General features: G+C 59.7%; 1 protein-coding gene across 2 annotated transcripts; it reads left to right on the forward strand.

The window, feature by feature from the left end:
• The first annotated feature begins 537 nt into the window (after positions 1-537).
• Positions 538-8611, forward strand: POLL (DNA polymerase lambda). Of its 2 annotated transcripts, none has more exons than XM_019502716.1 (8): positions 538-707; positions 1250-1544; positions 2509-2713; positions 4011-4322; positions 4648-4821; positions 5811-5939; positions 6515-6683; positions 7432-8611. In XM_019502716.1, the coding sequence occupies exons 1-8, from the start codon at positions 596-598 to the stop codon at positions 7794-7796; spliced, it is 1761 nt and encodes a 586-aa protein (XP_019358261.1). In that variant the 5' UTR covers positions 538-595; the 3' UTR covers positions 7797-8611. The 2 variants fall into 2 exon arrangements, with proteins under 2 accessions (XP_019358261.1, XP_019358262.1); XM_019502717.1 differs by having other exon boundaries at positions 2554-2713.
• The last annotated feature ends 4509 nt before the right edge of the window (positions 8612-13120 follow it).

A 13120-nucleotide genomic window follows, 5' to 3' on the forward strand; every position in this document is an offset into this window, starting at 1 on the left:
CTTGCCCCCCCCCTCCCGCCTCTTGTTTTAGGGGCCTCTTGCTCCCCCAAGATTCATGGGGCTGCCGCGTCCACGGGGCTCGTTCAGGGGCAGCCGGCAGTGGCCTGTGCCCTTGGCTTGGGGTGAGGCTCCACGATGAGCCTGTCCCCGCTGCCCCCGAATCGTCCCGAGCCGCCTTTCCTGGCGTCCCAGCGCAGGGTGCTCATGGGCCCCGCGTGGGGGCATGTGAAGGCGTCGTTGGGGAAAACCTCTGGGGAGGGTGGGATGTGGCTCCCCTGGCCGAGCAGCATGTCCCTTTGGCTCCCGCGGGGCCTTCGCTGGCCTCGCGCTGGGAGCGGGAGGCGACAGCTGCAGCCAGGCTCTCGCCGCACTCTGGGAGCAGTTGGCACTGGTGAGACCAGTGGGAAGATGCTTGTGATGTTGCTGAACTTGCCCCTCGGGGCTGGAGGTTTCCGTCCAAGCTGAACAGTTGTGGGGAAACCAAAGCCGAGGGGCAGCGGTCATACCTGGGCTCTGTTCAGTGAAGTGATTCTTCTTTCTCTCATGTTTTGTTGCCTTGCAGTGTGTGCCCGGGGCACAGGGTATCCCTCAGCCCATGTTGCCCACCGGCATTGTAAAAGCCTTTCCCAAGAGGAAGAAGGCATGGGATGGGGCGGAGCAGGTCCCCCCAAAGATCGAGAAGGAGCCGGAGGCGGGGGGCCCTGAGGGTGAGTTGGGGGCTCTGTCCTGCCTCCTGCCTTGCAGTTGGTGTGAAGGGGCAAGGAGCTGCAGCCTGGCAGTGGCTGGGGTATCACTGCTGCCCAGTCCCTGCAGCTACACACACGACTGGGATCCCTTGACTGGGCCCCTGAAGGAAACTGATGCAAGGCTGCAGTGGTTTTCCTGCCCTGTGTCACTGGGCGTGACACACGATGGCTCAGGTGTGATCATGGTGGTGTCACAGCCTATGCTGCAGGTGCCAGTAACGTCTGCACCCCTAGAGCAGAGTATGAAGTGTGTGGCCCACAGCGGGATCCTGCCCTAGGAGGGCCAAGTCTTCCAGGGCAGAACAAGGGCAGGCCCATTGCCAAAATCCAGGCTGTGGTTCCCCATTGAGGGCAGCAGTGGGGAACGAATGTTGGCTGTCAGTTCCCGCGGCTGTTGCTGCAGGTGGATCCGGCCCACAACAATTTTGAGATTCAGCTGGGAGAATTTGACACTGCTGCCTTGGAGGATTGAGGCAGGGTGTCAAACTCAATCCTCTCTGCAGTTTGGCTGGCGTCTGTCATTGCCTATGTGCTGCCAGCGGGCATGGGCCGGGCCAGGGCTGAAATCTTCCACAAGCACATCGTGCAGCATGGGGGCCGTGTCTGCAGCCAGCCCTCGCCAGAGGTGACACACATCATTGTGAACGAAGGCATGGATGGAGGCCGGGCACTGCGGCTCCTGCGACTGGCTGCACTGCCCCCCAGCGTACGGCTGGTGACAGCCGCCTGGCTGAGCACGTGCATTTCCGAGCGGAAGCTGCTGAGTACTGCTGGGTACGACGTCTTGGTCCCGGACAGGTACGTGACCCCTGGCTGGTTCCCCAGGCTGAGTGGATGGATTAGTAGTGCCCTTCACCCAGAGATCTAATGAAACCTCACAGCCCCTCGAGGTCGCTCCCTTTTGGAGATGGCTACGTGTCTGTGTAGACAGCAGAAGTGGCTTGTCCTGGGGTGAGGCTTAGAAACATGGAATCCCAGAGCTGTGGGGCTGGATGGGACCTGTGGGGGTTCCAGATACTCCAGCCCCTGCCTGAGGTAGGACCAGCCCTGTCCAAACCAGCCCAAACAAACCCTGAGTCTGACCTCTGAGCAGCATAACACAGTCACCCTGACATAGCCCCCAGACATTGCCCCTGCCCCGGAAAAGCAGGGGGGCCGCAGCTGCCAACGTCCTGCTGCTGCCAGGGGGGTCAAGGGCTCTGCAGAGAGTCCCAGCCTTGGCCGTGCCCCCGCTACAGAGGAAGGCAAACCCTCCCCAGTTTGCACCAGTCTGAATGGGAAGGAAATCCCTTCCTGCCCCAGTGCAGAGTCAGGCTGAGCCTGAGTGCAGGGGCAAGACCCTCCAGCCAGGGGTTGGTGCCAGCAGGAGCATTGGCACAGCCCAGCCCCATCCCCAGCCTGGGCTGCAGCAGCACTTAGCACCTCTGACACATGGAGCAGAACTGGGGGAGGGGGAGACAACCAGTGCAGCCCAGAAGCCTGGGACCCCCCCACAGCAGAGCACAGGCATTGCTGTGCCTAGATCATTCCCCACAAGTGGCTGCCCAGCCTCTCCTTGAACACCTCCAGTGATGGAGTGTCCCCACCTTCCCTGGACATCTGTTCCACTGCCTCACTATTACAGTGGAGCAGAGGTGGGGGAGAACCCAGGAGGGAGGTGTGTCCGTACAGCAGGGCAGGAAGATCCAGGGTGGGGTGGGGTGGGGTGGGGGGTCGGGGACAGGGCAGCCAGTGGTCAAGCTTTGGGTCTCCTCTTGCCCAGTCCTCACATGCCCAGCTCTGCTCAGCTCCATGTGGTTGGTGGCAGGTCCCTGGATGCACCGGAGAGGCAGACCTGCCAGAAGTCTCCCCTGGGCAATGGGGATGTCCAGCCCCAGGCACCAAATGAGGCCCTGGGGCCAGAGGCTGAAGCACAGGTGGACGCCTCAGGGCAGCTGCTAGCAGAGGAGACAGGACCTCCAGCACAGGTCAGTGTTCACCCACGGGACCTGTGGGGTGGGCTGTGCAGCCAGCAATGTACCACGGGCCTGAGGGCACAGCTTCCAATGCAGCCCTGGGCCGGGGGGAGACTAGGGTTTCCCTGATGTCAGCAGGTCTAGCCCATGGATGTCCTACCTGTCCACCCAGTGGAGAAACCCCCTGACATCCCCGCCCATGTGCGGAGAAGTCCTGCCCTTTGGCCCGGCCAAGACTAATCTGCTTCAGTGCTGGGGTTTCCCTGCATGCCAGAGGAGGCTCCTTTCCATATCCCAGGCCCCTCCCTGAGACGAGCTCCATGCTTGTGCAGCTCCAGGGCACCTGCTTAGAGCAGCTTCATGGCAGGGCGATATTTACTGGCCGTTCCCTTCTCTGAATCTGCTCTGGGGGTTGGCGGCTTAGGCTTGAGGCATCACCCCAGACCCTCAGAAAGAGCGAGAGCTGCTTCTCAGCGTTGTCTGCCCTCGTTGGCCCCCATCACAGGGGCCATTTTTGCTGCCACAAAATACCTCAGCCTGACCCTAGGTGTTGCTTGCTAGTCCCTGCTTTTCTTCCCAGGGTTTTCCCTGTCATTGAACATCTCTGAGTATGTGTGTGTGTTGGATACCTCCCTCCAGCTGTGTTATCTTGCTTCATTACAGGCAGAACCTGCTGTTATTTTGCCTCTCTTAGATTGCAAACAGACACCACATTTATCCCAGGATAAACTTTTATCTCAGGACAAAATCCAGTCATGCAGCTGCCTATGTCCATTGTCTCAGGATAAATCCTAAAATAGTTTCCTGGGTAAGAGATAAGTTTCCCAGTGACAGGTGAACTGTTCAGAAAGCTGCAGGCCTCTGATGACAGACACACCTTTATCCCTGGATAAGGTGTGTCTGTGTTTGTCCTGGAAGAAAGATATCCTGGGATTGGTGTGTGCACAATCAGGGTTCAGCGAGCAGCTTAATACATTGACTCAATAGCCGAAAAGCAGCAATGATACAATCCTGGGATAACTGTACAGATGCACTTTACAATATCCCAGGATAAAGTTTTAGCATTTCTGACCCCATGAACCTTTTTTACACTATATCCCAGGACAATAGATGTGGACATCTGAATCTTTGCACTTTGCCCTGGGATAAAATGGTTTATCCCGGAATAACTGTGACATCTCTCTGTAGCCCATCAGTTAGAGCTTTATTGCACACAGTGGAGTCCAGCAATGCCCTCATGCTCCAAGGAGATGCCATGAGGGAGGGCGTTGCTGTTTCACTGCTGCTTTTTCTGTCCATGCCCCCCCAGAGAGTCTCTGAGGATGAGGGAAGCGACATGGAGGAGCCCAGTGTCACCCCAGCTGACCTGGAGGCACTGATTTTGGGGCATTGCCCCCCAACTCCATCTGAAGGCTCTGCAGCAACCTCCCCACCTGTCGGCAGGTGGGTCTGTGCTCAGTCCTCCCACACCAGGAAGGAGAATCACAACCAGTGCATCACAGAGAAGCTGGAGGTGCTGGCGAAAGCCTACAGCATCCAGGGAGATAAGTGGAGGGCCCTGGGCTATGCCAAAGCCATCAATGCCCTCAAGAGCTACCACAAGCCGATCACGTCCTACGAGGTAACCCGCAGTTCCAGCCTCTGCGAGCAGGCTGGGCTGGGACAGGGCCCTGCTGGGAGAGCTGGGATCAGGCCCCCGCAGGCAGCAGCTCCTACTGTGGGAGTGGGTTACAGGCTTGGACCCTTGGCCATCCTCCAAGACAAGAAGCAACAGCCCAGTTTGCTGGGGCAACTGCTAAGTTCCCAGCTGTCGGTGGTTTCAGACTGGTGTCATAGGGCTGTGCCGTTAGTTGCTCCTCGTTCACCTGGCCCACTGTGACCAGACCTCTGGGCTTTCCTGTCCCAGAGCCCCTGCAGCCAGCTGATCCCTCTGTACTCTGGCCCAGGAAGCCTGCAAGATCCCTGGCATCGGGAAGCGGATGGCAGAGAAGATCCAGGAGATCCTGGCCAGCGGGCACCTGCGGAAGCTGGACCACATCAGCGAGAGCGTGCCTGTGCTGGAGGTCTTCTCCAACATCTGGGGCGCAGGTATCAAGACTGCCCAGATGTGGTACCAGCAGGTAATCAACCCCTCCCTGCTGAGGATCTCTCAGCCCTGTCCGGGCTATTGAATCCTGGCTTTTTCTTGGAAACATCTTACCGGCCTGTGTTCCTCCACTGCTGCCAGTCACCTCTCCTGGGTGGCTGTGTCCCTGGGCAGCTTTGGAGCTGCAGGGAGTCAGAGTGCAGCCAGATCCTGGGGGGGCAGGAGGGGGAAGGTTTGGCTCTGACCTTTGAAGCCTGCATGGCTTGAAGCCTGGATGTGAGTTGCCTCTGTTCCCTGGGATGCCCTGCTCTGGCAGAGATGAGCCAGTCCCCAAGCAGTTCCCTGCAGTTGTGTAAGCAGGAACCAGGTCTCAGGAAGGGGCCTGGGATATGGAAAGTCCCCTCCTGCCCTGCCGGAGACCACAACGGTCACCCTTTTGGGGCATGCTGCGAACTAGGAGACCATAAGAGCTGCTGCGCTGGGTCAGACCAGCCCTGGGGCCTGGCTTTAGCAGGGGAGCTTGTGGGGTGAGCGTTTGAAACAGGCCGTGTCTGGCGTGACCCAGATCCTCTGGTGCCCAACGAAGAATGTGTGTCTGCTGGCTGTGGTGTGGAGCAGCCCCTGGGGGGGGTTGTATTGGAGAGGCTGGGGATTGCAGGTTCCCTGGGGCAGCCATGGGAAACCCCTGCCCTTGGTATCATCTGTGTGTGCAGGACAGGGCTGCTGGGATCTCATGTACTGCCTTCAAAGTCCCAGTCAGTAATGCCCAGAGCCAGGCTGCGGCCTGGGGGAGCCTCTCGGCTGCCCAGGAGACCCTGGAGTTAGAGGGGTCCATCTGCTCAGGCATCGATGTGCTGTGAGCTGAGCGGAGATGGTGCCTGGGCTGTGTGGGGATGGAGCTTCCGTCTGTGAGTTGCCCAGCCCCTGCCTGGATGGGGACATTGCCCATTGGGTTCATTACCATCCCCGTCTTGGGGCATCCAGGAGTGAGGCCTCTCAGTGCCGCCCCATGCTCTCCGCCAGGGCTTCCGCACGCTGGATGAGATCCGCACCAAGGCCTCCCTCACCAGTCAGCAGGCCATCGGCTTGAAGCACTACGAGGACTTCCTGGAGCGCATGCCTCGTGCAGAGGCAGCTGAGATAGAGCAGACGGTAAGGCCCCCTGGAGGGTCTCATTGCTGTCCCCCCACTCTCCTGTCACTGTGGATGCAGTGGCCAGCATTACGCAGTCCCTCAGCCACAGGGAATGTGGGTTTATCCCTGTCTCATGAAGGGTGATCCCAAAGACTGAAAGGGAACTGCTGAGATTGACGCACACATGCCCCTGAGCTGTGGGCTCGGAACGGGTGCCCCCAGCCCCTGAGCCTGGGCTTGCCTTGATCAGAAGAGCTGGCACGTGACTTTGGCATGGCTGACATGGTACCGCCAGGCACCCACGCCAGTTTCTGTACTGGCCTCCCTCAGCTGGGTGTTTGAGTTGTCAGGCAGCGTGGGCTTCACCTCAGAGGCAGCTGGGTTGTGGGACATGGTTCACCTTCCCTGCCTCTGTGCTCGGTGATGCCCCCGGTGCCTGGTCCTGCCAGCCCAGGGAGAGCTGTTCTGCTGGGTGCTGCTCTGGCCTAGTGCCTGCTCAGGGTGCTGACCACATGCTTGGAGCCTGGGCTCTGGTGCCCCACCACAGATCCCAGCTCCTTACTCTTCTTGTGTGTGTCTCTCTCTCACTGCAGGTGCGGGAGGTGGCCCAGGCCCTGGATCCTGGACTGGTGTGCGTGGCCTGTGGCTCCTATCGCCGCGGCAAGCCCAGCTGTGGGGACGTGGATGTTCTGGTGACCCACCCCGATGGGCGCTCTCATCGTGGCATCTTCGCCAAGCTGCTCAACAGCCTCTGGCGCAGTGGTATGTGAGCACCCACGCTGGGAGGGCACTTGGCTCCTGGCTGTGGCCAGAGATAAACCCGCCCCCTGCCTTGAGGAAAGAGAGCAGGAGCCACCCCCCTAGGGTTGGTGGGTGCCGTGTGTCCTGTGGTTTGGCTTAAGGATACAGCTGGGAGCTTTTCCCTGTTGGCAGGGGATTCTGGGGGTGGTATTGTCAGACCCTGTGGTTGCTGCTGTCATGTCTGTGACGTGTATGTGACTGTTGGTGCCTCTGGTCATGGCCTGGTGCATTGGGATGCTCCGGGCACCTGCCAGGGGCTTTTAAGCCTCCCCCAGAGGCAATGGGTGCTGGGGGTGGGGCTGGGCTGTACCCTCCTGGCTGGAGGGTCTTGTCCTCAGGCTCAGCCCCACGCTGCCCTGGGGCAGGAAGGGATTTCCCCCCTGCTCAGACTGGTTTGAATTGGGGAGTTTTGCCTTCCTCTGCAGTGGGGGCATGGCCTGGGCCTGGGCCCTCTGCAGTGCCCATGATATATATCCCCCCCACCCCGCAGCAGCAGGACGTTGGTGGCTGTGGCCCCCCTGATTTCATGTGGGTGATGCCTGGGGCTGTTGTGTGGCTCCAAGGTTGCACACAGTGTTTATCTGGGCTGGTTTGGACGGGGCAGATTCTGCCTCAGTGGTGGATGTGACCCCGCAGCTCATGGTGCCAGGGCAGCTGGCAGCTCTGTGGAGGCTGCTGAAGCCCTTTGCTAACCCCACTCCCCCCACAGGCTTCCTCACTGACGACCTGGTGAGGCAGGAGGACAGCGGTGGTCAGAAGAAATACCTGGGCGTGTGTCGGCTGCCCGGGCCAGGTCGGCACTACCGGCGCCTGGACATCATCGTGGTGCCCTATGCCGAGTTTGGCTGTGCCCTTCTCTACTTCACCGGCTCGGCCCACTTTAACCGCTCCATGCGTGCACTGGCCAAGACCAAGGGCATGAGCCTGTCAGAGCACGCGCTCAGCACGGCTGTGGTCCGCGGCCCCAGGGGTGCCAAGGTGGCACCTGGCTTCGCCCTGCCTACCCCCACTGAAAGGGATGTCTTTGCCGTGCTGGGGCTGCCCTACCGTGAGCCGTCTGAGCGAGACTGGTGACAGCTGTGAATTCGGTGTCCCCCACTGCTGCTCCGTGGGGTGCAGGGTCAATCCCCCATGTGCACGGGGCAGGGAGTGGGGTCCCCATCCTGGCCTTGCCCCCAGCGGTGTTGGGGGTGGAGCCCTGCCCACACCTGGCAGTGGAACAGGGTGGGCTCACAGCTCGGGGAGTCCTCCTTGCTGCTGGAGCCATGAGCGAGGCAGGGATGGGACTGCCCTAGTGCTGAGAGAGGCTTTCCAGGAAGCTGCATCCACCTTGGGCTGGTGGAAAGAGTGTCTGGCCTCTCTTCAGGGCTTGGGCCAGGCCTGCTGGGGAGTCCCTGCTGGCACCGGTGCTGGGAGAGGAATGTCTCTCCCCATGGGGTTTGAATGTAGCTTGGTGCATTGGGGATGTGTGTCTGTGGGCTCCACTGGTGGCTGTGCCCATTGTCCCTTGCAGTGGCCAGAGGGTACCTCTGGTACCTCTGCCAGGGCAGCACTGCTGTGTAAGCCCAACCCCACGTCAGCTGGGGAGGGGGCATGTACTTCTTGTAGCTGAATAGCCCAACCCCCTGGGCGAGGGTTATATCCCCTTCCTCCCCCAGGCCCTGGGGACTCCCTGTCTTCTCTCAGGAGGGGATCGGATATGCCTGGGGACTTTCAAGAGCCCTCCCTGGGTGCTGGAGCCCTCACCCTGTTGTGCTGCCTCAGGCCCCCGGCACTGCTGCTGTCTCTGAGCTGGGGCCCAGCACCTGCTGCTCATGGATGGTCCCCAATGGGCCCTTCTCTGCCCCAGTGCCCCTGGGAGTGCAATAAACCCACCCCCGTTGGACCCTCCCCAGCGTCCGTGAATCCTGCCTGGTGACACCCCCGTGGGCTTGGCCTGCCCTTGCGTGGGTCCCCTGGGCTGTAGCCATCCAGCACCTTGGTCCCTCCCCTGCCTGGTCATCTTGTTCATCAACTCTTTTCTCCCCCACCGCCTCCTCCCGGCAGTGCTGGAGATGGTGGTGACTGGAGACCAGACCCGTTCCTCCACCCGCAGCCACCAGTGACTTGTGGCTGTTCCTATCCACTGGGAGATCCTCAGCCCACTGGCCCCGTGGTGAGAGCTTGGGGCTGTGGGTGGAGCGGGGCAGGGGTGTCCGTAGCTGACGCCTCAGTTTGACCACAGGCCTGCCCTGCCAGGCCTCTGGCTTGGAGTTACCCTGTGCCTGGCTGGGGGAGGGGGTTGCCCATCGCCAATCCAGCAGCCCCAGGCAAGGGGTGGGGGCCAGACACTCTCCAGGCTGGGCTGGGCTGGTGCTCAGTCCTCAGTGGAGTGGGGCTGTGGGCTGGGAGTGAGGGGCACCAGGGAGCCCATGAGCTGCACTGGGGGTGGCGCGTGGCGCAGGGTGAGCAATGGGGGCATCACAGCTAATGCGGCAGCTCTGGGCTCCTGGGGAGGGTTGGGCGGGGTGGAAGCGCCCCCGGCTGGGAGCCTGATGGGCCTGAAAATTAAAAGCAAAGCAAATGTCAGCGCAGCCCAGGATGGATCTGAGGGGGGTGCAGGGGGGCTCTGCTGGGGCAGTCCCTCAGCCCTGCCGGTACCCCTCACTTCTGACCCACAGCCCTACCTGGCCTGCCCCAGGGGAGGGGGTGCCCCCAGCTGTGCCCCAGTCTTGGCCTCCCTCATCAGGAGAAGTATTTGCTGGCAGGGCTGGGGTCTGTGAGAGCGGCTCTGCCCACCCCAAACTCTCCCCCCGCTGAGCAGGCAGGGAAATGAATATGAATTTATCATGATTAGGAGAAGCTGGGGGGGGAAGATGGATCTGTGCAATAACATTAAATAAGGCCACCCCCCTACCCCCCACGGCTTTGCTGATTTCTCTCTTTCCTCGAATTTATGAGGCCAATTAGGGCGACGAGGGTGGAAGTCCTTGGAACTTTGCCGGGTGCAAAACACGGCCCCGTGGCTCCCGTCCAATTCATTAGCCTCTCGCTATTGATGGTGCCAGCGCCGGTCCGTCTCCAGCTGCCCCTGTCCAGGGCCCAGGAGTGGGCAACAGCCCTGTCCTTCTTGCCGCCAGCCCCACGTGAGCCAGGGGCAGCCGTGGGTATGTGGGAGAGAGCAGGGCGGTCACTGTGGCATCCCCAGGCCTGCACCTAGGGGATGGGACTCAGCCCCACGGAGCCTGCAGATGAGCTTGGGGCACCCACAGGGCCCAACCCCGCCACCTCCCAGCCCATGGCAGGGCCCAGCATGGGGATCTCAAGCTGGGCAGGTCCTGGGGGCTCACCTGGGGGACTGTCTCCCCTGGGTCGCTGCCTCCCCCAGGCATTAGGGACACAATGAGCTCCTGGGGGCAGGGCTGTCGCACTTGGTGTATGTCCAGCCTCGGGCCACTGAATGCAACCCGGGTTCAATAGGTTGTGCTAAGAGCTGCTGGCTGCGAGTATCTGTGCCACGGGTTGGATGAGGAGCAGAGCCTCTGAAACGACGGGGAAGCAAAGGAGTTTAAATACCACCATGCACGTGAGTGTTTGCAGCTGCTTTAGAGACTTGGTGTAAGAACATCAGAGCTGCCCTGTGCGGGGTCAGACCCAGCTCTGCCTGCCCGGGCGCCAGTGTTGCATGGGGCAGAGCGGAGCTGAAGGGAGTGACCTGGGTCCGAGCTGGGTTTTTCCCCCTGCTCCTCTCGGCCTTGCAGCCTTTAAGGTCCAAACAGGTCTGATGCCAAGGCCGTGCCCCGCACTCCCGCGGGGGCTCAATAACAACCCATGCCCCTTTCCTTGAAGCACGTGTCTGACCCCGTATGAATCTGGCTGAGCTCTCGGCTCCTATCGCGTCTGGGGCCACGAGCTCCCCCTCTGATCCCAAACTGGGGGGAACAACATCCTGGTGTTTGTTTTGAACTGCCGGCCCACTCGTGTCATGCGGTGACCCCAGTTCTGGTCTGGTGAGAGACAATAATCCTGGGGGACTTTCTCTTCTCCATTGGGCATTTTGTAAACCCTGCTTGTCCCCCCTCCAGTGTCTCGTTTAAGCGGACCAGGCCAGGCCCCGTGAGTCTCTCCTCACCCCTCCATAGCACCCATCGCCCTTCTCTGCACCTTCTCCAGCTCTCCTAGATCCTCTTGGAGAAGCAGGGACCAGAACGGGGCACCGGGTTCAAGGTGCGGATCCCCCACTGCTGTATGAAGGGGCATTATGATATGTCCCGTTGGGTTCACAGTTCCCTTAACCCTTCCTAACTGAGACAAAAGTTTGCACAGGTCCAAAACCCAGCCTGGTTGAGGGGAAATGGCAAGAGGTGAGATTTTGGAGATATCTTTTACAGGCCTGGCTGTGTGGTTGGGAGCACTGCTGGTATCCGGTGCCCTTCCTCGAGGGGATAAAAGCAGCTATAAAAATCCTAGATGCATGGAGGGAAGCAAAGGGAGGTTGATGGTACGGAGCAGAATGTGAATGCTAGGGACTGGTGGCTGCAAAGAGGATGGAGCTGGGCTGGTCTCAGTGGGGGCAGATGCAGGGCAAGGAGCAATGGGCTCAGGCTGCAGGAAGGGAAGTTGAGGTTGGATATGAGGAAGAACTTTCTGACGAGGAGGGTAGTGAAGCAACTGGAACAGGTCACCCAGAGAGGTGGTGCAGTCTCCATCCTTGGAGGTTTAGCAGACCCGGGTAGACCAAGCCCTGGCTGGGATGATGTAGTTGGGGCTGGTCCTGCTTGGAGCTAGATGTGACCTCCTCTGAGGTCCTCTCCACCCTGCATTTTCTATGACTGTAATTATAGAGAACGGATTAAGGGAGCAAAAGGCTGCCAGGAGAAATATGTGAAGGCCATATCAGAGAGCTGCTATATCAGGTGTATCAGCTATTCATAGATTTTATAGATTCGTAGACATTAGGGCTGGAAAGGACCCTGAAGGATCATCGAGTCCAGCCCCCCGCCCCAAGGGCAGTCAGTCATCAGGGGTCATAGGATCCAATTAAGATAAGCATCCAAATTGTCTTGAAGGCGTTCAGAGTAGGTGCTTGAACCACCTCCGGCGGCAGGCTACTCCAAACCTTGGGGGCTCGGACAGTGAAGGAGTTCTTCCTTATGTCCAGCCTGAATCAGTCGTGCGGAGTTTGTGACCGTTCGATCTCATCTTCCCTTGGCATCTATAGGATGTAATATCAAAACAAGATCCTGCATTGGAGAGATGCTGTCTCGAGTGCATCAGAGGGAAGGAAGTTGAGCAATGACGTGGGAATGGACCCAGGTGCACATGGGAAACTGGTCCATAACGACGTGGAAAAGGCAGAGCGGATATGACCTGGCCTCCCCCCACCCAGGAAAGTTCTGTGTTTGGGAGAGGCTGGGTTGTGGCTCCGTGTTGTGAGATGATGTGTTTTCCACTCCATCCATCCCCACTGCAGTAGCCAAGTGTTTGTACAGCTGCGGGTCTAGACACGATGCATCCTGTGGTTTCCAAAGCCCAGGGCGAGCTGTTCCCTTCACCCTGGGTGGTGATTTCGAGGAAGTTGAGCACTGGAAGACAGTGAAGGACACACCAACGCTCGCCAAGGCGGGCTCAGGGCCTTGTAGACCTATCAGCCCAGCATCACTTCTGAGTCAGGCCTCCATCAATAAAGCCTTGGAGGAGGGTCAGCACATGGCTGACCTGGGAGCAGGTTGTGTCCCAGTACCCGGTGCCTCCTTTGGGATGAGATTCACCGAGGGGTCAGTGCGGGCAACAGGGCCATGGCCGGGAGCTCAGGCTGGTGGGAGGCAGGTGTGTCCACACCACGCGACACTGATGAGCCTGGGCCTGATACCAGCTGGGTGCGGCCATGTGTCCAGCGAGAGGCCTGCATGGCACCATGAGGCTTGGGCACTCCTGGGCGCTGGGGTGCTTCTAGCGTGGCCCCGAAGAGATGTGTTCTTAGTCCTGGTGGATTTGGTGTTTGCACCCACGGGCTGCAAGGAAATGCCATAAATGGGAATCAGGAATACAGGGAGAGACGTCAGGGCAGTGGGGGGACTCCCAACTCTGGAGGGTTCAAGGAGACGGTGGACGGGCACTGGTGGGGGATGCTCCAGGCGCATCAATGTCCGTGCTGTGTCCCAGGACCCTGGGCTGTGCTGGTTGCCCCCTTCTCATAGTTTCATAGTTTCATAGATTTAGGGTCGGAAGGGACCTAGTAGATCTTCTAGCCCGACCCCCCGCCAGGGCGGGAGAACAAAAAAAAACTCCCAAAACAAAAATGGGACTCAAATGAGTCCAGCCAGGTAGGCATCCAGCCTCTTCTTAAAGACCCCCAGGGTAGGGGCCAGCACCACTTCCCTTGGAAGTTGGTTCCAGCTCCTAGCCGCCCTAACTGT

The sequence above is a fragment of the Gavialis gangeticus genome, unplaced genomic scaffold (assembly GCF_001723915.1).
Source record: "Gavialis gangeticus isolate Ggan-Ray unplaced genomic scaffold, GavGan_comp1, whole genome shotgun sequence".
NCBI lineage: Eukaryota > Metazoa > Chordata > Crocodylia > Gavialidae > Gavialis > Gavialis gangeticus.

Bases quoted from the DNA above. Each gene is read 5' to 3' on its own strand.
- POLL (XM_019502716.1), top strand. From the start codon at position 596: ATGTTGCCCACCGGCATTGTAAAAGCCTTTCCCAAGAGGAAGAAGGCA. The intron at 1,545-2,508 runs GTACGTGACCCC...CCTCTTGCCCAG, and splicing joins GACGTCTTGGTCCCGGACAG to TCCTCACATGCCCAGCTCTG. The intron at 6,684-7,431 runs GTATGTGAGCAC...CTCCCCCCACAG, and splicing joins CAACAGCCTCTGGCGCAGTG to GCTTCCTCACTGACGACCTG.